Source organism: Phymastichus coffea, unplaced genomic scaffold, assembly GCF_024137745.1.
Source record: "Phymastichus coffea isolate CEN01 unplaced genomic scaffold, Cenicafe_Pcof_1.1 PCOF00005, whole genome shotgun sequence".
Taxonomy (NCBI): domain Eukaryota; kingdom Metazoa; phylum Arthropoda; class Insecta; order Hymenoptera; family Eulophidae; genus Phymastichus; species Phymastichus coffea.
In genome coordinates, this window is record NW_026706816.1 from 2,594,189 (window position 1) to 2,617,500 (window position 23,312).

General features: G+C 39.1%; 1 protein-coding gene across 1 annotated transcript in view; it reads left to right on the forward strand.

Annotated features, from left to right (window-relative positions):
* The first annotated feature begins 22,449 nt into the window (after positions 1-22,449).
* Positions 22,450-23,312, forward strand: part of LOC131667822 (uncharacterized) — an 11,826-nt gene continuing 10,963 nt past the window's right edge. The window contains exons 1-2 of the mRNA XM_058941534.1: positions 22,450-22,721; positions 23,243-23,312. The exon at positions 23,243-23,312 is cut by the window's right edge and continues 2 nt beyond it. Of these exons, the coding sequence (XP_058797517.1) occupies positions 22,450-22,721; positions 23,243-23,312 (342 nt within the window). The remainder of the gene's footprint in view (positions 22,722-23,242) is intronic.

The window sequence follows — 23,312 nt, forward strand, 5'->3', positions numbered from 1 at the left end:
TTTTTGAGTTATAAGCTGTTGAAAAAAATGTGATTTTTTTTACATAATATTGAAAAATTCCCTAAAAAATAAATGAACCGAAATTCTGCATAGCCCATTTTAAAGAGGAGTACCATAGCTTTAACCTCCATTTTGTTTTTTTTAATCCGATTATTTTTAACAAAGTTATGCCAATTTGAAAATGGACGAAAAAAATTTTTTTTTTCATTTGTTTATAAAAAATTAATTAAACATTATTTTTTTAAATATTTTCATCATATATTGAAGGGCTTGGTAGAAGCTTCAAAACGTACTTTGAATTTTTTAAATCGGTTTACTCCTTATAAAGGTACAATACTTCAAAGTTTGACAGATTTTTGATGGGGTGGCCAAATTTATGTGAGTGGCAGTGTAATGTTTTTTTTAACTTTTTCATTAAACAGTGAAACTAAATATACTTACCAGTAGAATTAATAAAACTTAATCGGTGAGATACATCATCGCGTCCAATACCAGCTGCTTTTCTTATGTTATTGCAACCAGATTCTTGACTAGTTTCACATTCTTTTGGTTTTAGATTAGTTTGACATACGAGGTGTGATCAAAAAGTAAGGTGAATTTTGAAATTTAGCGGGCTACGTCCGTTCGATCTTCGACTTTTTTATTTGGTTATGTCGGTACACTCGTCTAGAACATACGTTCCAAATTTCAGCTTTGTAGTATGTTTGGTTTGTTTGTGAGAGGCATCAAGGTTAGAAGTGTTTTGCGTGCTCCACGATTTGCTGCTGTCTAAAAACATGGTTCAAAGAGTTTGCATTAAATTTTGTGTGAAAAATGGAATCAAATGTTCCAAAACACTTGAAATGCTGAAAGTGGCATACGATGAGTCTACTTTAAGCAAAAAAAAATGTTTACAAGTGATATAAACTCTTCCAAGAAGGCCGAGAAGACACCGACGACGAACCTCGTTCTGGACGCCCCAGCACATCAACAACTGATGAGAATGTTGAAGAAGTGAAGAAAATAGTGTTGGGAAATCGTCGAATTACCATTAGAGAAATTGCTGATGATATTGGCATCTCATTTGGTTCGTGCCAATCAATTTTGACGAGTGTTTTAGACATGAGACGTGTGTCAGCGAAGTTTGTTCCGAAATTGCTCAATTTCGACCAAAAGAAACGTCGCATGAGCATCGCCCAAGAGCTACTGAATGACGTTAACGATGATCCAGATTTACTCAACAGGGTTATAACAGGTGACGAAACATGGGTATACGGCTATGACGTCGAGACTAAGACTCAATCGTCCCAGTGGAGGCATTCTGGATCACCAAGACCAAAAAAAGCACGCCAAGTTCGATCAAATGTAAAGGTTTTGCTTACAGTTTTCTTTGACTGCAGGGGCGTGGTGCATCATGAGTTCTTGTCACAGGGTAGAACAGTAAATAAGGAATATTACCTGCAAGTTATGCGCATTTTGCGCGAAGCAATCCGCCAGAAACGTCCGAATTTGTGGAAAAATAAAAATTGGCTTTTGCACCATGATAACGCCCCTGCTCACACATCGTTGCTTGTGCGCGAATTTTTGGCTAAAACCAACACAGTAACGATGCCACAGGCATCGTATTCCCCAGATCTGGGCCCCTGTGACTTCTTCTTGTTCCCAAAACTGAAGAGGCCCATGAAAGGACGGCGTTTTGCCACGATTGAGGAGATAAAGACGGCATCGAAGGATGAACTAAACAAGATCACAAAAAATGATTTTTTGAAATGCTTTGAGGATTGGAAAAAGCGTTGGCACAAGTGCATTATATCCGAGGGGGATTACTTTGAAGGAGATAAAATAAAAATTGTTGAATAAATAAATATTTTTTGAGAAAAATAAAAATTCACCTTATTTTTTGATCACACCTCGTATTATACACAAATCAATATTAAATATATTATTATCAACAATACCACTCATTGTCCATTTATCACATCTTCATGCATGTTAACCAAAGAAGACGGCCTCTTGACTGAGTGCAGTGCACGTACTGACGCACGCTTGGACTGCGCGACGAAATAGTTTAAACAAGTTTAAACATGACTATGAGACGCTCCATCCATACGAAAAGAACGCAGTTCGACGCGCCACTTTTAAATTCAAATAAAATAATCAAAGATTATTAAGATTATAGATTGAATTCCACAATAAAAAAACTCTTTCATATATAGAGACATCTGGTCAATTATTTGTAAAAAATGTACTACATGATATAGTAGCGATAAGGGATATTGAGAGCGCCAGCGAGTAAACGCGCGCGCGAATGGAGTACGCGAGGTTATTGTGTGGGTCGCGCGCTCTCAGTGCGCCGTAATACGTTTTTCTTCGGTTAATGCGCTATATCTCCGGTTCTATTCAACATTTTTACAATTTAAAAAATTCCACATGTTCCGTATGAAATGGCCTATGATTTATGATATGTACAGCCCCCGGCACCTTTTTGGATAGAAAGATACAGCGGCATAAGCAATTACACTTTATGAAAATTCGACATTTTTCGTTAATAAAAATGCGATATTTTTGTTTCTATTTTGAATTTTTTCAATTTCCGAAATGCATTAGATTTCTGGCCTAACAAGGAATCGATTGACATGCTAGCGGGAGCTGTGACTTTATTAGCAAAAAAGTTAGAGCGATTTAAACAAACAAATTTCTCGCGACCACGTTTTTTTTATAAATAATTGGCGATATCTTTGGAAGTAATTGATATTTTTTCAATCTGCGAAATTCAGCTTATTCTTTATTCATTAGGGATTCATATGATTTGTGTCCAGTAGCTGTGAGTAAATTAGGAAAAAAGTGATCAACGTTTAAACAATTATATTGTTAATAACAATTTTCTGACCAGGGTGCCAGCTTTACACCTTCGAAATTCGGATTCAGGAGGTCAAAATACATAGAAAACGCTTATAAAATTCCATGGAGGTCCATCGGCTACGAAAATCCCCCTGGCTCCTGGACTAAAATGAATTTCAAAAATATTTAACTATTAGTAGTTGTATTATATTTTTCACAAGAATTCTAAAAGACTTGGGTTCATTTTCTTTCTTTCACTGACCAAGTAATCTTTCAAGTAGTTATTTTTATTGGTCTTTTTCTATTCAAACATCCGGCTATACTTTTTTATTTTCTGTATTTGATCTTTTTTATTCATATATTTTTTCAAGCTTCCAATTCTTCAAATGAAAAATAGAACTTTTGTTTTCAGTCTTTGCATTTCTTTTTCTCAAGTCATTCATGCTGAAACTGTATAAAAGGAGATTTGAAAATTCAACATATGTTCCAATAAATAATAAAACTTGGAAGTGTATATGGTAAAAAAGGAGATCAAAGACAGAAAATAAAAAAGTATAGCCGAGTACAGTGTCATGCTTGAATGGAAAAAGACCAATAAAAAAATTACTACTTGAAAGATTACGTAGTCAGTAAAAAAAAGAAAATGAACCCAATTTTTTTTTGGAATTCTTGTGAGAAATATAATACAACTACTAATAGTTATACATTTTTGAAAATCATTTCTTATAATTTCGGTATGAAATTTGTACTGATTATTTTTTTGTGTTTGCATTCCTTTTTTTCAGTTCATTCATGCTAAAGTATAAAATGAGATTTAGAAATTCAACATATTTTCCAATAAAAAATAGAACTTTTATTTTCAGTCTGTGCATTAATTTATGCCAATTCATTCATGCTGAAATGGCATGAAATATGGTTCAAAAATTCAATTTATTCTTGTAAATAATTTTCTATAAAATAAAAAACTACAGCCGAGAGAACGTTCGCGTTGAAATATTGTAAAAACACTAATAGAGATCAAAAGAAAGAACTCACAAACAAATAGCAAACAAATTACACCAATTAAAAAACCAGTTACAATATAATTTATTTTTGAAGAATAGAATTGATTATCAATATATTTTATCTTTTAACCTGTTAACCGAGCGGGACGTATAAATACGTCAAAAGTAAACAATATCGGGTAAGGGTAGGACATATGAATACGTCCTCGATATTTATATTGCGCCCTGGAACGGGCGGGACGTATATTTTACTACTACTATGGTAATACGTCATTCATACACGTCTTAGTGGAAAAGGACGCGCCCGTTATATGTTGCGTAATTAGAAAGGGATTTCCCCGGTTAACAGCTTAATGATGACCTACTCCAATATGCAATTCGAATTGACTCACAAGTAACAAATAAAATGGCTATAATATTATCAATTATATTAGCTAACTAAAATACCAGCTGTAATATTATGAAATATGATGGCAACCAAAATGCTAGCTGTAATATAAAGTTTTCATAAGTTTCTTAAAGCATATCATTAAATTATTTTAGAATAAATGAAAAAACTTACCTGCTTATTAGCGAAAATTGATAGACCTTCAAATGTAATATTTACCAAAGTTTCAAACATAAATCCGAATGCAGCTATAAAAAAACGGTTTCCAAAGAACAATGGCAATGGCGGGAAATCGCATCCCACCCATTCTTTCACTAAAACGGTCGCGCCATCTTACTGTTTTGTTTTAAATTGGTCCTAAATACCATTCAAATGCAAATTATAATATGATTTTGTTATTAAAATTGTAACGGGGATTTAGTCCGCTATAATATTTAATCACCGAGAGGTGCGTAATAGATGACGGAGCGAGCTCGTGCAATGGATTTGCACGACCGGCCCAGTAGCACAGACTGTCGATGGATTCGCCGGGTGGCAACGGCCCGCGGAGAGCGTCGTAGGTCGCGTAGCTGAAATCGCGAAAGTGTAGGAAACGAAAGGAATGATAGGAGGCGCAGAGTGAAAGAGGCGATAAGTAGGTAAACTAGAGGGGCATCAACTCAGAGGGGTACTAGCTCACTGAGTTGAAGCGTGTGAGTTGAGGTGTGTGCATATTCACCTCATCCCCCCCCCCCTCCCGATCGGCCCGTGCACTGTCGATTCACCCCCCCCCCCCCCCCTCCTACTGAGTTATACCGATGCGTTCTACGCACTCCCCCTCCCCTACTGAGTTGATCTGATGTGGCGTATACCGGTGCGTTCTACGCACTCCCCCCTCCCCTACTGAGTTGATCTGATGTGGCGTATACCGGTGCGTTCTACGCACTCCCCCTCCCCTACTGAGTTGATCTGATGTGGCTTGATCTGATGTGGCGTGCGTTCTCTGCATTTCCCCCTCTCCCACTGATTTGATTCCTATGCACTACGCGCGTGTTCTGTGTTACGCGTTTTGATTGTTTTATTGTGTGTGTGTGTGTGTGTGTGTGTGTGTGTGTGTGTGTGTGTGCGCGCGTGTGCGCGCGTGTGTTAAAAATTTTTAGATTTATCTGAAAAAAAAACGGACGGATCGGGGGATCGAACGCGCGTCCTCCGGATCCGCAGGCCGATGCTCTACCGCTAGAGCTACAGCCACTGTTACCACGGGCAATACCGTATTGTGTATACTGGCTACACACGCGATTGATATGTGGGGGGGGGGGGGGGCGGCGGCGCCGGCGGCTGCTGCTGCTGCTGCTGGGGAGGGCCCAAGCGCTAATACATACAAATGATAATAAATTTTAATAAATATTTATTATAATTGGTATATAACGAATAATAATTTTTTATGTTCGATGTGTGCGCGCGGGCGCGCGTGTGTGCGTGCATGCGTGTCTCATCTACCGAAGATGGTTTAATAGAAAAAAACGTGCAAGTACCTGCTTACTTTCTTTTATTTGTAGACTTCGTGGTTGTAAGCTACTATAAATAGCACAGTGTAAGAATTATCGAATCTTTCATCAACCAGCATTCCAATAAAATGGATCGCTACTCTAAAGTAAAGTACTCTCGTCTTCCACAGGAAGACCCGGACGAAAAGAAGAACAAAGAATCATCGACATGGAAACAAAGTATTTCCAAATTTTCGAGCAATACTAAAAATTTTCCTGGACAAAAAGGCTATCAGCAGTTCAATAACGAAAAGAAGAAATAATCATATTTATACATGTCATCATTGTACACCACCTCAACTAATAAATAAACATTTTTTTGTCTAAATTCTATGTTGTATAAATTTTTTTTTGTTGATAAAAAAATACAAAATTTATTATAAAAAAGATGAACTGCTGCTGCTGCTGCTGCTGCTGTCATCGTCAGAGTCAGCGAAGAATTTCGCTTTTTTTTTTGTTGGATGGTTTAATAAAAAATAAAAGAATATTTTTTTGTATCAATTGAAACAAAATTTTTTTATTGATAAAAAATATATCTTATTCTACATGTTCTTAAAAAAAAAATACATATTATTCTACAAAGTATTTACTTAAAAACAAAATCACTATAGAAATCCTTCAACGACTTCATCGCTCTCTTCCCAATCCATACAACAGCCATCAATATAAAACTTTTTCATTATTTTAACGTTTTGATGTGCACATGTCGTTACGTATTTGCCGTTATGATTAGGGCACACGGTAACTGATTTTAATTTTTCGAAAGGCGAATAGCCCCAATCATTCAAATCGAAAACTTTGAGGCCATATCGTTCTAACCACTCTTTTTTCAAATCTCCAGAAACGAAAATTTTTGTGGCATCTTTGAGTGTATCCGTGATGATGAATTTATGCTCTTCGTATTTATAATCGCCAGAGTTCCATGTTAATCCATGATAGTAGAGTTCTAACCAGAGATTTTCTCGCTTATATTTCTCCGTTAGCCTTCGCCATGGAAAGGGAGGTTTGAACAAGCGTACGAGCGGTTCTTCGTTGTAGTTTAGTGGGAGTATCGCTAACTCTTTCACGGCATAAGTTTTGCCAGGCATCATGAAGCCTTGCATATCCACTACGTACTCCATTGCGATAGAAAGCTACTACTGAGCTGCTTAAGGAAAGAGTCAATTCTTTAATACCCCCCCCCCCCTCCTAAATAAGTTTCTTCACATCTCCATTTATCGGATTATACTGAACGATGCGATCGTGTAGAATAAGACAATACGCTGTAGTTCCTTCGGGAATATTTTCTCTGGTTTCGAACTCCAAGCGCACATCTACTGGAGCAGTCTTTAATGATTCGTTTTGTTTCGAACAGTCAATCACTACGAGTGGCATGTAATTTTTATATTCGAGTTTTTTGAGCATCGGTTCGGCATCCTTACCGTAGTATACGTTTTGAAAATTGGCATACATATCGTACAACATTGCGTACTGGTTCTTACTGAAATCAATGTTGAGATTACCGTATGGATAGCACTGAGAGTTGAGGTACAGTTTTACATTTCTGATGTTACAATGATCAAATATACTAGCGTTAGAGTTTGGTTCATTTTTTCGATTGATTTGGAAGGCTAAGATGACGTAGCGTGGTTTCTCCAACTGATTTGTCGTTTTAACTGTCCAGACGTGATTTGTGTTTGCAGGCAGCGCTGGATATTCGTACAGTTCCCAACTACGAAAACTCATTGAAATACTTCGTTCGCTTTTTAGAAAGTCGAGTAGACGTATTTTCTTTGCATTCGATGCAGTCACATAGGGCATAAGCCATTCGAGACGTGTTACATTAATCTTGAATTCTTCGTAAGCTTCAACGTTGGCCACGGTCTTCTTCGTTTGATAAACTGCATTTAAATCAGTACTCGATCTTACGAGAATTAATTCATGTTTCATATTCACTAGCACTTTGCGATAGTCCTCAGCGAATCCAAGTATGAAGCTCAGAGGAATCAAAATGTCAAAGTCGCCATTCGCATTAGTTATTTTACGGTCCTCTTGTTCTAAGGTATTTATCCATCCGGCATTTTCCGCAATCAAGGTTTGACTTGGAGTGAGAGATAACCAGTTCTTCATAACGGTTGTGAGACCAACGTTCTTACATTTATCTATTTCTATAGCATTCAGCTCATACCTAATTTCTTCAAACATGTGACAAATGGCATTATTAACAAAATCAGTATTCGTTAACAAAGTGTTATTGTTGCTGCGTAATCGTCCACAAATGTGTAACGAGCTGCGAGATGGTAAAAGGCACAAGTCTTGATGTTGAATTGATATACGAATCTCGTCACTATTTTTGAACGATGAATTGGTGTAAGGTTGATGAGCGTGGATCTCGTAATGAGCCAAAGATTCATCGAAGACGACAGGTGACTGTATTTCGAGAATGTTCTCCATTGTTTCGTTGAAAGCAGCAGCAAAAAGAAAATATTAGGCAATTTATTTTCCACCTGGAACTACTCTTAACCCAAGACTTTTTAGGAACTTTATGCTTTGACGTGTTAAAGCTTTCGCTTTCCGATGACGATTGATGACTGGAGTTCGTCGTGTTGACGTTTTCAATTTCAGTCGACGACTGATGATGGGTTTGCATTTTTCAATGCTTATATAGTCCCTACCACTCTTTGAATCGTAAACAATTCCCATTATACGCTTTTGAGGTGTAATCTGATGGTTATGACTTCACCGCGAAAATTAATTAAATTTCCGTCTTGATCGACGATGCGTAATTGTAAATAATCTATAGACTTTTTCGTAACTGGAAGATAAATCACGCGAGAGGGAATTTCAATAATTTTATATCCAGGCGGTACTGCTGGAAAAAATTCGTGAATATCGTGAACGGTGTTTCCGTTCAAGTAAGCTCCAGCGGTTATATTACACTCGACTCTCACAGCGTTCACTCTGAGAATACTGACGGGAAGATCAGAGTTGTGAGAAACGTTTGCCTCTAATGTACGTTGTGAAAAACCCAACAATCGTCCGATAGAATTCTGCGGACGAAAATCGATAGGTTCGGAACACTTGATTGTACAATGTAAGGTGTTGTTGTTTGGTTTCAAACTAAATATTATATTATTATTATTATCAGTACGGAGAGGCTGCACAGCTTTGCGAAGAAATTTATCAATGTCGTCGATCTCGTAGGTCCCGACAGGTATGTCGATAATTTGATTTGCGACGTAAAATTTATTATTATGTACGTCGATATTAGGTATCGAGTTGAACGTTAGAAACTCGACTAAGCCCAACTTGTAATGTTTATGCTGTGATAGTTCGATTGGTGGGAAATAGTGCGCTTCCAACAGTGAAGAATTACCCGAGAGTGTCAGAGTTAACGAATCCTCCATGACTGTGTGAACATGACTACCGATATTTTCACGTTGCCTTTACTTTTATACCCTCGCACAAAAACTGTAAGCAAAGATGACCGCATACGTGAGAATTGAAATCTTGATATCTTTTCGTATTATATTTGATCTCAATATCGCCAAGATACATCATTAAATCAATAGGTGGTCTAAGATCTCCAAAGCTATCGAAATATGTGACGTTTTTTCCGATTTTGCGATAAGCCACCCAGTGCGTTCCTGCTCCTTCGACGCCGTCAAGATTGACTATAGCTGATTCGTGATAATATGGTCCAGAACTCGGTAAGTCATTTCTCATGAAGACTCCGCGAAAATTTGGTATACTCAAAACTTTTGCATACTTCATCAAGTCGGCATTTGTGAGGGCTCTATCTGGTAAATTTATTTCGAACTTTTTTTTTTTTTCAAACCTGATCCCAGATAAGGTTTGAGATAAAGTCCATACCCTTTTTTATAAGGTTTGAGATACAGACCTTTTCCCAGAGTAATGGTCTCCATCGTTTTGTTGTGTCTCTTGTTCTCTTCCAATTGCTGTTTTGCAGACTTTGCATCGTTCACGGCTTTTGCGATTCCCGCGGCGCCACCAGCTAGAGCGCCAGTTGCACTCAAGCCTGCAAAAAGTGGTATGAGGAAGGGCAAAGCTCCACCCATCTTAGTTGATATTGGCAGAATTCGTGGAACATTGATGTTTGCTTTTCCACCAGCTTTTTTAACGGTTGTACGAGCTTTTTTCAAAGCAGAACCAATGACTTTGCGCGCACATTTACCCTTGGACCATTTGAATGTGGCCGCTTTGATCACGCTTTTCAAATTAACTAACTTTTTCGTTTTCTTGCGTCCTTTCGTCTTGGTTTTCTTTCTTCTCTTCGCGAGACCCATACCAAACTTTGATTTTAATTTCATGGCGTTAGATATAGCGTAAGCAGCTGCTTTCTCATCAAAACTAGAATCCTTAGCGAAGACTCTTTTGATCGCTTTTTCAGCTAAAATTTTGTCTGCGATATTTCTAGCCTGGATATTTTCTCGATTTTTCGAGTACGCTATATCGTGTTGCTTGCAAGCTGCGTCGAGAGGATTGATTCCTGGATCGCCGCGAGCTAAACGTGTCTGTAACTTAGTTCCTGGTCCGCAATATTGATAGCCTGGAATATGGAGTTCAAACGGAAGTTTATTAATGATATTATTGACGAATCCTCGTCCTTTCTTTGCTCTTTGACGTTTGCATATGATCATCCCTCGACCAAGTCCAACACACGACTAACGTTTTAAACTATAAAAACAGGTATATATATAGCCATGTGGTCAGTTATCGTTCGAACTCTGTCTCGTGAGTATGAATTTCAAGAAACAAACTGTGAAACTTCCCGTAGAAAATTTTGACGTTATCGTGCGGGAGGATAAGCAACCAAAGCGTCATGGAGATTTACTGCCGAATAGCATCAGAGCTATTTTTTGTGGTCCGTCCAACTGTGGCAAGACCAACAGTCTTTTGGCGCTTATCACTCACCCCAATGGCGTTAGATTCGAAAATGTTTACGTGTACTCGAAATCGCTCGATCAGCCAAAGTATAAATTATTGGAAGAGATGTTAAAGCCGATAGACGGAGTGAAGTATTTTCCGTTCAAGGAGCACGAATCCGTGATAGATCCCGAGCATGCATTGCCTAATTCAATTATGATATTCGACGACATCGCCTGTGAGAAACAGGACAATGTACGCGCTTTCTTTTGTATGGGCAGACATAGGAGCGTCGACTGTTTCTATCTCTCGCAAACGTACGCGCGTATTCCTAAGCATCTCGTGAGAGATAACGTCAATTTATTAGCAATTTTTCGACAAGACGAAGCAAATATGAAACATATATACGACGATCATGTGAATTCAGATATGACGTACAATCAATTTAAAGAACTTTGTGCAAAATGCTGGTTGGATGATAAATATGGGTTTTTAGTGATCGACAAAGACAGTACTATAAATTGTGGAAGATATCGAAAGGGCTTTGATTGTTTTGTTATAAATATATCACGATAGTAATGCGGTACACAGTCTCTCGATGATCGTCGAAGCGTTAACATGGCTGATCATCAAAGGGAAAAACATGTGCTTTCTCAACTCGTAAAAGCGCAAGACGCGATAAGACGAAAATATAGTTTATTGAAGCATAACCGAGAGTATACCGACGAAGTCTTGAATAAGACATTCAAACCAATAGTCGATCCTCTTAAAGTCATAATAAGTGAGAAGGAACAAAAAAAAAATCTTCCCCCCGAAACTCCCGTTACAGTTATTAAAAAGCCGAAATTTCTAAACAAAAAAAAATTAAAATACGAAATCAATTCGGCTGATAATGTCGACAAGTACGAAACCGCTCAGTCTAGTGGCGGAGATAGCGATGCTACTGTCACGCACAATACTACACAATTTTATAACAGTTTATCCGACGAACCGAGCGAGGATGAGCATTTAGCTGGCGACAAGTACACGAATGCATTGGATAAAAGTGATTCGAATTTTGTGGACTTGATTTATGGAGTACGTAAAGAACGAAATGGATCATACACGCTTGGTAAATCTACGGTGATTTTTGACAAAGATAACGTAGACGTCGATGATTTCAAGTATCCAAAAACACAGGGTTTGATGGAGTTACTGGTTGCAAAGCAACCTGATCAAAGTTTAATCACTTCCAATGATCTCAAGAGCTACAAAGAAATCTTGGAGATATCTAATATTCATAGGAAGAAAAATAATCCAAACGAGGCTATACGAGCGCACAATAGTAATAAATTCAATAACATAATTGGTCCGTTATTTGGTTTGACTAAAAAAAATACAAAAGGAGGCGAGGGGCTGCTACAGACGACTGATACGTCTTTGCCTACCTACAAGATTGCTCGAAACAATACTTCTATGGATTACATATACTGGGATGATCCGAATGAGCTCGTTGATCGTCTTCGATTGTTATTGGCTGAGCAATCAGCTGGTAACAATAATCACATCAACGAAATTCATTCGATAATCGAAGAATTACGCGAGGGTGGATATATATATACTAAGAGCACACCTATCGTTCGAGCATTATCAAAATGAACGTCGACGTATTCGGACGTAAATATAAAGAGCAAGGAGTTCACGGTCTTCGCGGTCCGCCCGGTATTGGGTTCAAGCTCACGAGCGAGTACCATTACGATCTAGAGAATAAAAGATTGGAAAATCTTGCTCCTCCGCGGAAGGCTAAAGATGCTATAAATTGGGAAACTGCGGAAAACATTGTTCAGATGGCAATCAAATCTACGAGAGACGTGATCGCACGATTAAGGAGTGATCTTGAGGATTTGGATGCAATTATCAAAGAGGAATTACCACGAATAAAGTCAAGTGTTGAAAATTTAGAAAACAGTCGATTAGATGGAAGCGGTGGTGGAGGAGTTGCACAAACCAACGAGACGTAATTATCCAAGACGAAAGTACGACGTTCGAGGTATCGATGAGACGTGGCAAGCCGATCTCGTCGATATGCAGGCCTATTCTAGACAAAATCGCGGCTATAATTGGCTTCTCACGATAATTGATAATTTTTCCAAGCACGCGTGGACTGTGCCAGTGAAAAGGAAAACCGGTCGCGAAGTGACAGCGGCCATGAAATCTATTTTAGCGAAAGGTAGACGGCCAAAGAATCTTCATACGGATAGAGGCAAGGAATTCTACAATACAGATTTTCAAGCTCTCGTGAAAAAATATAATATCAATCTGTATTCTACCAATAGTTCGCTCAAAGCTTCGATATGCGAACGATTTAATCGCACGTTGAAGAACGCTATGTGGAAAAAGTTTAGTCTCCGTGGGAACTACAAATGGTTCGACGTACTACCGGAGCTCACAGCTGCTTACAACAATCGCAAACACAAAACTATTGGTATAAAACCTATCCAAGTTACAGCGGCGAATCAAGCTCAAGTATTAAAAAAATTTATACAATACGCGGGAAGAAGAAAGCCAAAGTTCAAAGTTGGCGACAAAGTCAGAGTGAGCAAAGCGAAGCAAGTATTTGAAAAGGGATATACACCAAATTGGTCAACGGAAATATTTACAATTGTGCGCGTGGCACCAACAAATCCAACTACTTATCATTTGAAAGATTATCAAAATAAGCCTATCCTAGGTGGCTTCTACGAACAGGAACTTCAGAAAACCAAATATCCCGACATCTATCTAGTGGAAAAGGTTATTAAGAGGCGTGGTAATCGAGTTTTCGTAAAGTGGTTAGGATTTGATGATTCGCACAATAGTTGGATAAATAGAACCGTATTGTAGAGAAAAAAAGAAAAACTATGTAGATTGAAGAATTAATAAATAAACACACACACACACACATATTTTGATTTGAAAAAAAATATAAAGGAAGTTTATTCTCTTCTTTTTTTTCTTGTTATGCGTACATTGATATACATATATTTATGCAGTTGTAAATTCTATACAACCATTACCCTTATGGCTGAGAAATAATTTAAGTTTATTAGCGTAATCCGACATATCGTTGTACAGCTTTTCATTCACGATCAGCGCACTCGATACCTTGTTTGGTAGAAACAGCTGAAACTCCTCGTTCACTTCGGCTACGATTTTTGCACCGTATCGTGTTTCAACTTGTTTGAGTCTGGTGATCATATACTTGGATTCTGTGTCCAATTCACGAATCTTCATAGTGGGTTTGAATTGATTACAAGCTAAATTATTCAGCTGCGCGAGATCCATCTGTAGAAAAAAACAATGATATCTAAACTCAGTCGACTTGAAACAAAACACACACACACACACACACACACACACACACACACACACAAAATCACAATTACCTCGTGTAATTTTTTTATTTTTTTCTAATTTTATCGACGAACCGAGCTTCCAGTAACTTTCTTTTTCTCGGTGCAAGTTGACTAAGAATGAAATTCGAAGACTGCTGCTCGCTACTCGTCGTCGTCGTCAACGTTGCTGGTAACTTTGTCTCGATGAGAATGAGCTGCGAAGCCTCGGGCGTCGATTGATATAACCCGTCCCCCACTCCGCTCTTTTTCGGCGACGGCGGCTCGACAGCGGCGGCGGCGGCGGCCGGCGGCTCGACGGCGGCGGTCGGCGGCTCGACGGCGGCGGTCGGCGGCTCGACGGCGGCGGTCGGCGGCTCGACGGCGTCGGTCGGCGGCTCGACGGCGTCGGCCGGCGGCTCGACGGCGTCGGCCGGCGGCTCGACGGCGGCGGTGGCGGCTCGACGGCGGCGGTCGGCGGCTCGACGGCGTCGGTCGGCGGCAGCAGCGACCGTTGGCTCGACTGCGATCAATCCCAACGCCTCTATCCGCCCCTCCCTCTCCACCAACGGAATGCCGTAATGGCCCCAAGGAAGCGTATCGGTGGTTCCGGGCAGCAAGAAGCGTTTATCGTCGTGCGCGCTGAGCGCGATCTTTGTTTGTCTCTCGCTGTACAATTGATGATGACGCGATCTGATGAACTTTTGCTGTCGGCTCATAATCACATTTTCTCGGAGACATTTGACGTAGTCGGCGAACGTAATCGTGGTATTCAGCACCGAATTCTTGATCCCCTTTGCCTTCTTTATCGCATCTCTATTCCGAACTCTCACGCTGTACATTTTGCTTCTGAGTCCCACGAACTCGAGCATGAGCATTCCGGCGTTCTCGTCCTTCATCTTGCCGACCACCTTCTTATTGGCTCTGGGAATCGCGAAGCGATTCGGCTCTGGAAAATCCGACGTATCGAATTCGTGAATATCACGACGCATGACCTCGTACATGTCTACATTGGTGATCTCGTACACGAGACTGTCCGTGTCGGTGTACAGAAGCTTGCAACGCTCCTCGCCAATGGCGGCACCGAGCATGTAGTCGTAGTGGAATCGATACACGAGCGTCTTGGACAAGTCGAGAACAGCGAGACCTATGTAAATGGGTTTTCTCACGGTGATTTCCGTACGCAACAGTTGAATCGCCACCAGTTCGTCGTCGAAAATGTCGCTACTGTGGAAATTTGGTCGAGCTATCAGAGCCTCGGCACCGTATCGCCCCTCCCACTTGTTCACCAACTTCACGTCGATGTGTTTCTTCTCGTTTTCCATGGTCTTGCCGTACACCGCATTGTTGAACAGTTTGTACAGCATTTTTTCGAATTCGTTTGCCGCTCGCTTACGCAACTCGCTATTCAAATCGATGTACGTCTTGAGCCATGGGCTCTGCTTAAACTTTAAAACCCGATGTATCTTCGCGAGGTGCAAGCCATGCCCTATTGCTTGTTTCAGAGCTCTGTAGTGGATTACGTAACGCTCCTTATCATGGAGAGTCGTCATGAGCTTTTTCTGCTTGGATCCCGGAGCGGCTTTGTGCTCCGGACAAAATGGCATATCTCTGTGCGCATCGTGAATTTCTTCTGGATACTCCAAATCCACCTCGAGTATGTAACCGAAGGCTGAGTCATCGGGAATATCGAAGGAAAAGTTGGCGGTGGCGTCAATGTCGCACCATTCGAAATCACCGAGTGGAAGTGGCTCGGTCATACTCCAACCGTAAAGGTTATTGACGTCAAAATACATCAAATATTTGTCATCTTTCTGTGGATCGTAGTTGTCGTCGTCGTCGTCGTCGTCGTCGTCGTCCATGTATGGATTGTTCGCGGCAGCGTACCTATTACAACACTGGCTAACTCCACCGCGAATGCCGCGCTCGACAAACATGAGCATGTCGATATCCGTCAAGAGCTCCAACCTTACACCCGTATACTTCAACATGGCGTCCCAACTCAGTCCGGGCGTCGTATAGTAGTGGGCCGGATCCAAACGATACGCCGTTCGACACTTGGCTCTGAAATTTTCAAAAACTTCGGCCAACAAGAGAACGTCCGTCTTGAGATACAAATCCGAATAGTTGCCGAGATCGGCGATGTCGAACGTTCTCCAAACGTTCTCCGCGTGACTGTACTCTTCGTCGCTGATATCCGAATCGTACAGACTGCTGTAAAAATCTTGCTTTTGTGGAAGCGTCGTCGTCTCCTCGAGTTTTGTAAACGACGACACATAGTCATACGGAAATACACCTTTTCTCTTGAGTAGGGCAATCTGCGGCAGTGTGTATCCGTCATCATGCTGAAAATGTCGCTCTAGAATATCGTGTTTTTCCAAGTACGACGATAGTTTGTCGAGCGAGGACGCCATAAATCGAAACGAATCGACGAAACGCAGCTTTATATCGGTACCTTCCACGTACTTCGTAAAAGATATGTATTTTTCCTTGGTTTGAGGAATGAGGCTCACTCGACCGGGAAATTCGTTCGCGATTTCCCGGATAAATAGATGCGCATCGTATCCGCTGAGATTGTGAAAAAAAACGGGTATAGTTCGCGATTCTTGATAAGCAATGTTACACGTGCTGTGAGCAGCTCCACGATACTTTCCCGTAAAGTGACAATGATCGCGAACTTTTCTGTCTTTTTTTTTTTTTTCATTCTCGACAAAAGGCCTATTACATATATGACATAGCGTAGCACGAAGAAAGCTAAGTGCCTCTTGAAACGTTAAATTTTCCATAGGCTGCGGGCTTCTGTACAACTCTTGCAGATACTTGGCCAAATCGTGAAGATTGCGAACGAACCACTTGGCCGGACCAACGTCATCGACGGTTTTCTGTCTGTAGCTTCGATAACGCGAAAGAGAGTCATCGTAGCTACACTTGACGAAAAAGCCAACGCTGTACGGTTTGTGACGTTGATAGATCCGCTCGTCGTTGGACACCGCTTCCAAGAGACTCTCAAAATCGGCGTACACGACGAACGGTACCGCGCACTCATTTTTAAAGTTTTCAAATTGTAAATATTTATCCTTGACACTGGGAAGCACAATTTTACACATATTCACATTTTTACAGTCGATCTCGTGCGTTTTCAATCTCTCTTCAGTTAGAAAATAGTGCAAGCAACGATCGCATATGTACGACTTACATTTGCGAAATGACAACTGTCGATACATCAATCGAGATAAGTCTTTTATCCAAACGTAGTGCACTTTGTATGGTATACCGGGACGTTCCATTTGCTGCTGCTGCTGCTGCTGCTTTTCGTTTACATCGATATAATAATTTTCCACTAGAAGAAGATTCACATGCCTGTCTTTTTTCTCATCGGTCAAATGTTGCGGCAACACATCGTAGGATCCATTATTCAAATTTAAAAAGTACACGTTCACTGAAACGTTGTTTTGCTTTTCAAATTTCACGATTTCTTTCGGGTGTACCGGAAATGATAGATTTTTGAAATTATATTTATCTTGATGTGCAGTATAGGCAGTGACACGGCATGCATTCCTTGCGACTGGATGTAACGCCGAAAGGATGGCCCATTTGAAGCATTCGTTATCGTTGTTCCGCACGTTCACACAGGCTTTCTTATTTTTAACAGGCTTGGGCAATTCAACGTAAGAACCAACTCTCATAGGATTGTACTTGCTGATATTTACGGTTAAGTTTAATATAACGCGAAGAGACCAGCCTGAGTCTTGCTCTTGAAATTCTTCCGTGCTCTTACTAATTGGTTGTAAAACGTTTTCGACGAACCACTCGTCTATGTCTGTGGTTAGGTATATCGGCGCCATCTTCGTATTGAAATGCTTCACATCGAGCTTTTCATCGCAATTATTCTTTTCGACTGCATACTCGGCATCCAGTACGGCATTAACTTTTAAAGAACTATGTTTCTCCAAGGTCTCCTTAATTTGAGCATGGAATAATGGTTTGGCATGCCTCAAAAACGCATTCAAATCCAGATGTTTCAGATTGGTTATCACACCAGTCTTTATTCTGCCTTTGAACGCACTATTGATGTCGTTCCAGTGAACTGTTGAGTCTTGAGCTGGATTAACAACAGCCGGTGTAGTGGTAGTAGTAGAAGTAGTAGTAGTAGTAGTAGTAGTAGTAGTAGTAGTAGTAGTAGTAGTAGTAGTAGTAGTAGTACTAGCCGGTTCGAGACCTTCACCAACTACATCTAAAATAACGAGAGGTTCGTATATGGATTGTTCGCTATGTTTGCTCACCACAGGTTCGGCAGTCGATGAGGTGGCAATGGGGGGCTGTGCCAACAGCCTACTCTTGTATTCGTTTAGCAGATGTAAAACGCTTCTAATCATACACATAGCTGCTTGCAGCTTCTGTTTGCCAGACACGATCAAGCTAGGCGAACGAGAAAGCTCATCGGCTTTGCGCAAAGCCAATGAACCCAGTGTCAACCATCTTTCGATGTCTTCGACACTAGCATCACCTGCATTCGCCAGACGATGTGCGCGCAAGAGCAACAAAGCTGTGTTCTTGAAATACTCAGCCATGATGCTAGTTACTCAACTGAGCAGATTTGACAAATCCATCGCGTTATATTCATTACTCGTCAATGCTGATTGGTTGGAAAAAGTATAGAGGGGGGTGAACGATTGTGATTGATCGAAAAATTATAGTGGGGCATCAACAAGTGCAAGCTCAGTATAAAAAGACATTCATTCGTCTGTATTGACGCAGTCGTCGACGTCGATTCCTCAGTTACTACGATGGATTTTGTTGTAGACGTACAGGGCTTCAAAACTAGCTTAAACGAATTCGTATTCAAGGAGATTGCTGTTTGTCCTCTGGAAGAAGATCCAACTCCATCGGTGCTTCTGTTTAAACCACCTTACCCATGGGAGTGGTTATTAAAGAAAAATCAGTGTGAAAACCGGTGGTTAGCGAGAAATTTTCATGGTATTCCGTGGGAATCTGGCGATTTACCGTACGACGATCTTGGAAAAATAATCAAAAAAACACTTTTTGGAGCAACTATTTTTGTCAAAGGTCTTGAAAAAACAAAATGGCTGAGAAATTTGTTGACCAATGCACAGTAAGTGTCTTTTCGTCGCGTATCATCTTAAAGAGAAAAAAATGATATCTAATGATTTTTTTTACAGAACGACTGTGGTTAACGTTGAAGATTTGGGTTGTCCATCACTCAAGAATATTTCAAACGATAGCATTTCCGTATGCAGTAACCACAACGCGTATCTATCAAATCCACCGTGTGCCTTTAAAAACGCGCTGGCTATCAGTAGATGGATGCTCGCTCGCAAAAGTCGTGATATGTAATTTGATTTTTTTATATTTAAGTTTGAAAAATAAATTTTAAAAATTAACGTATCGATCAATCCTTGTTTTTACTCACTTATAATATATAAATTTTAGAAACAAAAAAATATAACATTAAAATACAAAAAAAATATTAGATTAAAAGAGAAAAAAAAAGTACACAAACATTTTTTAAAAATAATAGGAACTTTATTAAAACCAAACAAGAACAAATTTACGCAAAATAAGCACGAACGCGTTTGCTAATAGTTTGACGACATATTGGACAATCGTCAATTCTTGATGCACATTCCATGCATACAGTGATATGTCCACAAGGTAAAAAAAGTACAGCGATCCTAGCATCCAAACATATCTTACATCTGGTAATTTCAAGTTGACGCAAAATATTGCCTATATCTCGCTGAGACTTTTCAACCCTTTCGCGAATTTTATTCATTTTTTCATTTTGTTTATCGATACTCTTCTTATAACCGCGTACAAATTCTTCGCAAACAGATACCATACCAACAGTTGCATTTGCTATGGTTTTCGAAGCACATTTCTCCGTCAAATGTAAATCGGAAAAAAGCTTTGTAACAAGACTCTCAATCGATAACGATAACGCAGGCTCGTCTGTACTCGAAGGTAGGCTAGTTGTTGCGCACGCTGTTGCTGCCCGATACTCGAGCTTATACGGTCCACAAACATCTTTACTTTTTCTTCGAGGAGGAGGTACCGGTACGGGGCTCAATCCGATCGGCACATTGCCACAACTTCTGTTACGAATGAAAAGGCAGCCGCCATCCCAGCGCTTATGTTCCGTCATAGGGTCGTCACCTTCTTCCCAACGACAGATTTCCATACCACATTCAAAACAGCGTACTTGATCGATCTGCCCCGTATAATAAAAGCCGGCCGCAGCAAGATCTGCTGGTCGTACGTGTGCGCATGTCCATTGAGACGTGAAGCTATCCAGCCTCGCTTGCTCAAATCTGCACAAATAAAAAATTTAAAAAAAAATATATAAAGTGTGTTCTATAAACAATAAAACAAATAATTACCTATAGTCAATCTTGTTGGAGCTCATTGTAGAATGTTCGTATAACCTTTCTTCTTTCACACTTTACACTAGTTTACTCTGGATGCGAATGCAACTGCTGATGAGATGCAGCTCATTTTTATAACGAACGATTGAGATTTCCCCTTCCATCCTCCATTAAAAAATTCCATACATGCCATACGTGCCATACATTCCATTCATTCCATACATGCCATACATTGCATAAAAAAATTCATTTAATTTTTATGAGTTATACATACACGTGCGCACGCGTATGCGTATGTAAAGCATACAACTTGTGGGGAATTGACTCAACGGCCTATGCGAGTGACGTCATTTAAAACTGTCGCATATACGCACTGATTTTTAATAACGATATTTTAATTATTTTTAATTGAGAAGAAATTACCTATCCTTTCTGTTGAATTTAATTGTTGACAATTTACATATAAATAATTAATTGTCTACATCTAATACGCTATAAGAAAAAATTAGTAATATTATTTATCGAATTTTTTCTCGTAATAATCTTTCGGTAATATTAAAACTGTCGCATATACGCACTGATTTTTAGAGACATTTTTTTTTTGTTGTTGTTATTTTTAATAACGATATTTTAATTATTTTTAATTATTTATCGAATTTTTTTTCTCGTAATAATCTTTCGGTAATAGATATACAGGAGAATCGAACCTAGCCTCCTTTGCATCTATACGACAGTGCTCTACCGTCTGAGTTATTGTCGCTCTTTCTAAAAATAGTGCATACTAACTGTATATTATTTTATGATTTAGGAAAAAAAAATTATCGTTTTTTTTTAGTATTATTTTGTACACTGAATTAAACGAACTATTTTTATTGTGTATATTTTTTAACTAATTAAAAAAATACTTACCTTATACTTACCTGCTCGTTTCGCTGAAAATTGGGGGGGGGGGGGGGGGTAAGAATAAAGAAAAACACAAGGTTGAATTTATTCGTAATTTCAAATTGTTATTGTTTTAGTACTTACCTTTGCGGCTACGATATATTTGCACATACGTTTGAATAGCACTTAAAAGTGCTGATTTTAAAAAAAAATTATATAAGTTTTTTTTATTAAACAAATAGTTAGTCTATGTTATATTTAACCATACGTTTGAATAGCACTGAAAAGTGCTGATTTATAAAAAAATAATATAAATTTTTTTTATTGAAAATTTAGCACTGATATATTTGCACATACGTTTGAATAGCACTTAAAAGTGCTGATTTATAGAAAAATAATATAAATTTTTTTTATTGAAAATTTAGCACTGCAAAAAAAAGTGGCCCAGAAAAGGGAAAAAATACTTACCTTATACTTACCTGCTTGTTTCGCTGAAAATGGGAGGGGTGGGGGTAAGAATAAAGAAAAACACAAGGTTGAATTTATTCGTAATTTCAAATTGTTATTGTTTTAGTACTTACCTTTGCGGCTACGATATATTTGCACATACGTTTGAATAGCACTTAAAAGTGCTGATTTTTTAAAAAAATTATATAAGTTTTTTTATTAAACAAATAGTTAGTCTATGTTATATTTAACCATACGTTTGAATAGCACTGAAAAGTGCTGCTTTATAAAAAAATAATATAAATTTTTTTATTGAAAATTTAGCACTGAAAAGTGCTGTTTTAAATTGATCATGATATCGATTAACTGTCGGGATTGTACAGCTTCGTCAACTTGAAAAAAAAAAAAAAAAAAGTGGCCCAGAAAAGGGCCGATCGTTCGTTCGCTGCAACTTGTCACTGCCAACGGCTTGCCACCACCTACTCTTCGTCCGTTGCGTGAGAAATAAAGAGCGTACGCGCTATCGCGATCCTATATTAATACACATTGGCGTCTCTTCTCCGCACTAATCACATTTTCATTAGCTACTCCCACCACTAATTATGATTGTCTTATGCGTGCGACAAAATCAGTGCTGTCGCGTATCTCGCATCCCTACTCCCAAATCTTCGACCAATGACCGAAACGCGGCTAGTGTTTCAAAAGATGAATAAAAATTCGAACGCCTTGCAACGATACGTCATTGTGATTTTTTTGTCGTGGAGTTGTGAAGTGTTTAGTAAAATGAGTGAAGAACGGGTGGAAAATTTGTTTTCCTTGGACGATGCGTCGTGGCAAGACGCACTTAATGAAGCGATCGAGGCGTTGGGCGAGGACATCGATCTTTCCGAAGATGAAGTCTTCGGATTGATCGGTTTACCGGTGCAAGAAGCAGCGGTGGACGAAGTCGTCGTCGAGCAGCCGCGAACACCTTCGCCGAGGAGGAGGAACGACGACGACGACATCCACGAAGCGGCAACCATTCGGATGCCGCTGACACCTCCACCTTCAATATTGTAAGTACATTTTTTTCATTCTCTTTTACCCTCTCTCTCTCATTCTGTTTTTTTATAATTAATACCATTATACTAATAAAATGTTATTAGTTATACATAAATTTTTTTAAAATAATAAGAGCATATATGTTCTTAAATTAAAAAAAAGAGGTTCTGTTCTTTTTTATACATAAATTTTTTTAAAAATAATAAGAGCATATATGTTCTTAAATTAAAAAAAAAAAAAGAGGTTCTGTTCTTTTTTTTTCTGTATACTAATAACACAATTATATATCTAATAATATTGTATTAATAAATTGATAAAATTTTATATAGATAATTTATCAATTTATTAATGTAAAAGTATTATTCGTTATATAATATGTATGTACGTGTGTATATGAGAGAGAGTATATACTCCAATTTTAAATTTAACATTCTTTTCTCTCGCGTACTTAAAATTTCTTATTTTGCGATGTCCGGTTTTCGTCGTCGTAGTCGCGTTATCGGCATAATATAAATATAAGTGTTTCCGATTACAGCACGCATCGGACAGCGCCACTCCAATTACCGCCACCGTCTCCATGCTCCCGATCATCTTCAACGGTGAAT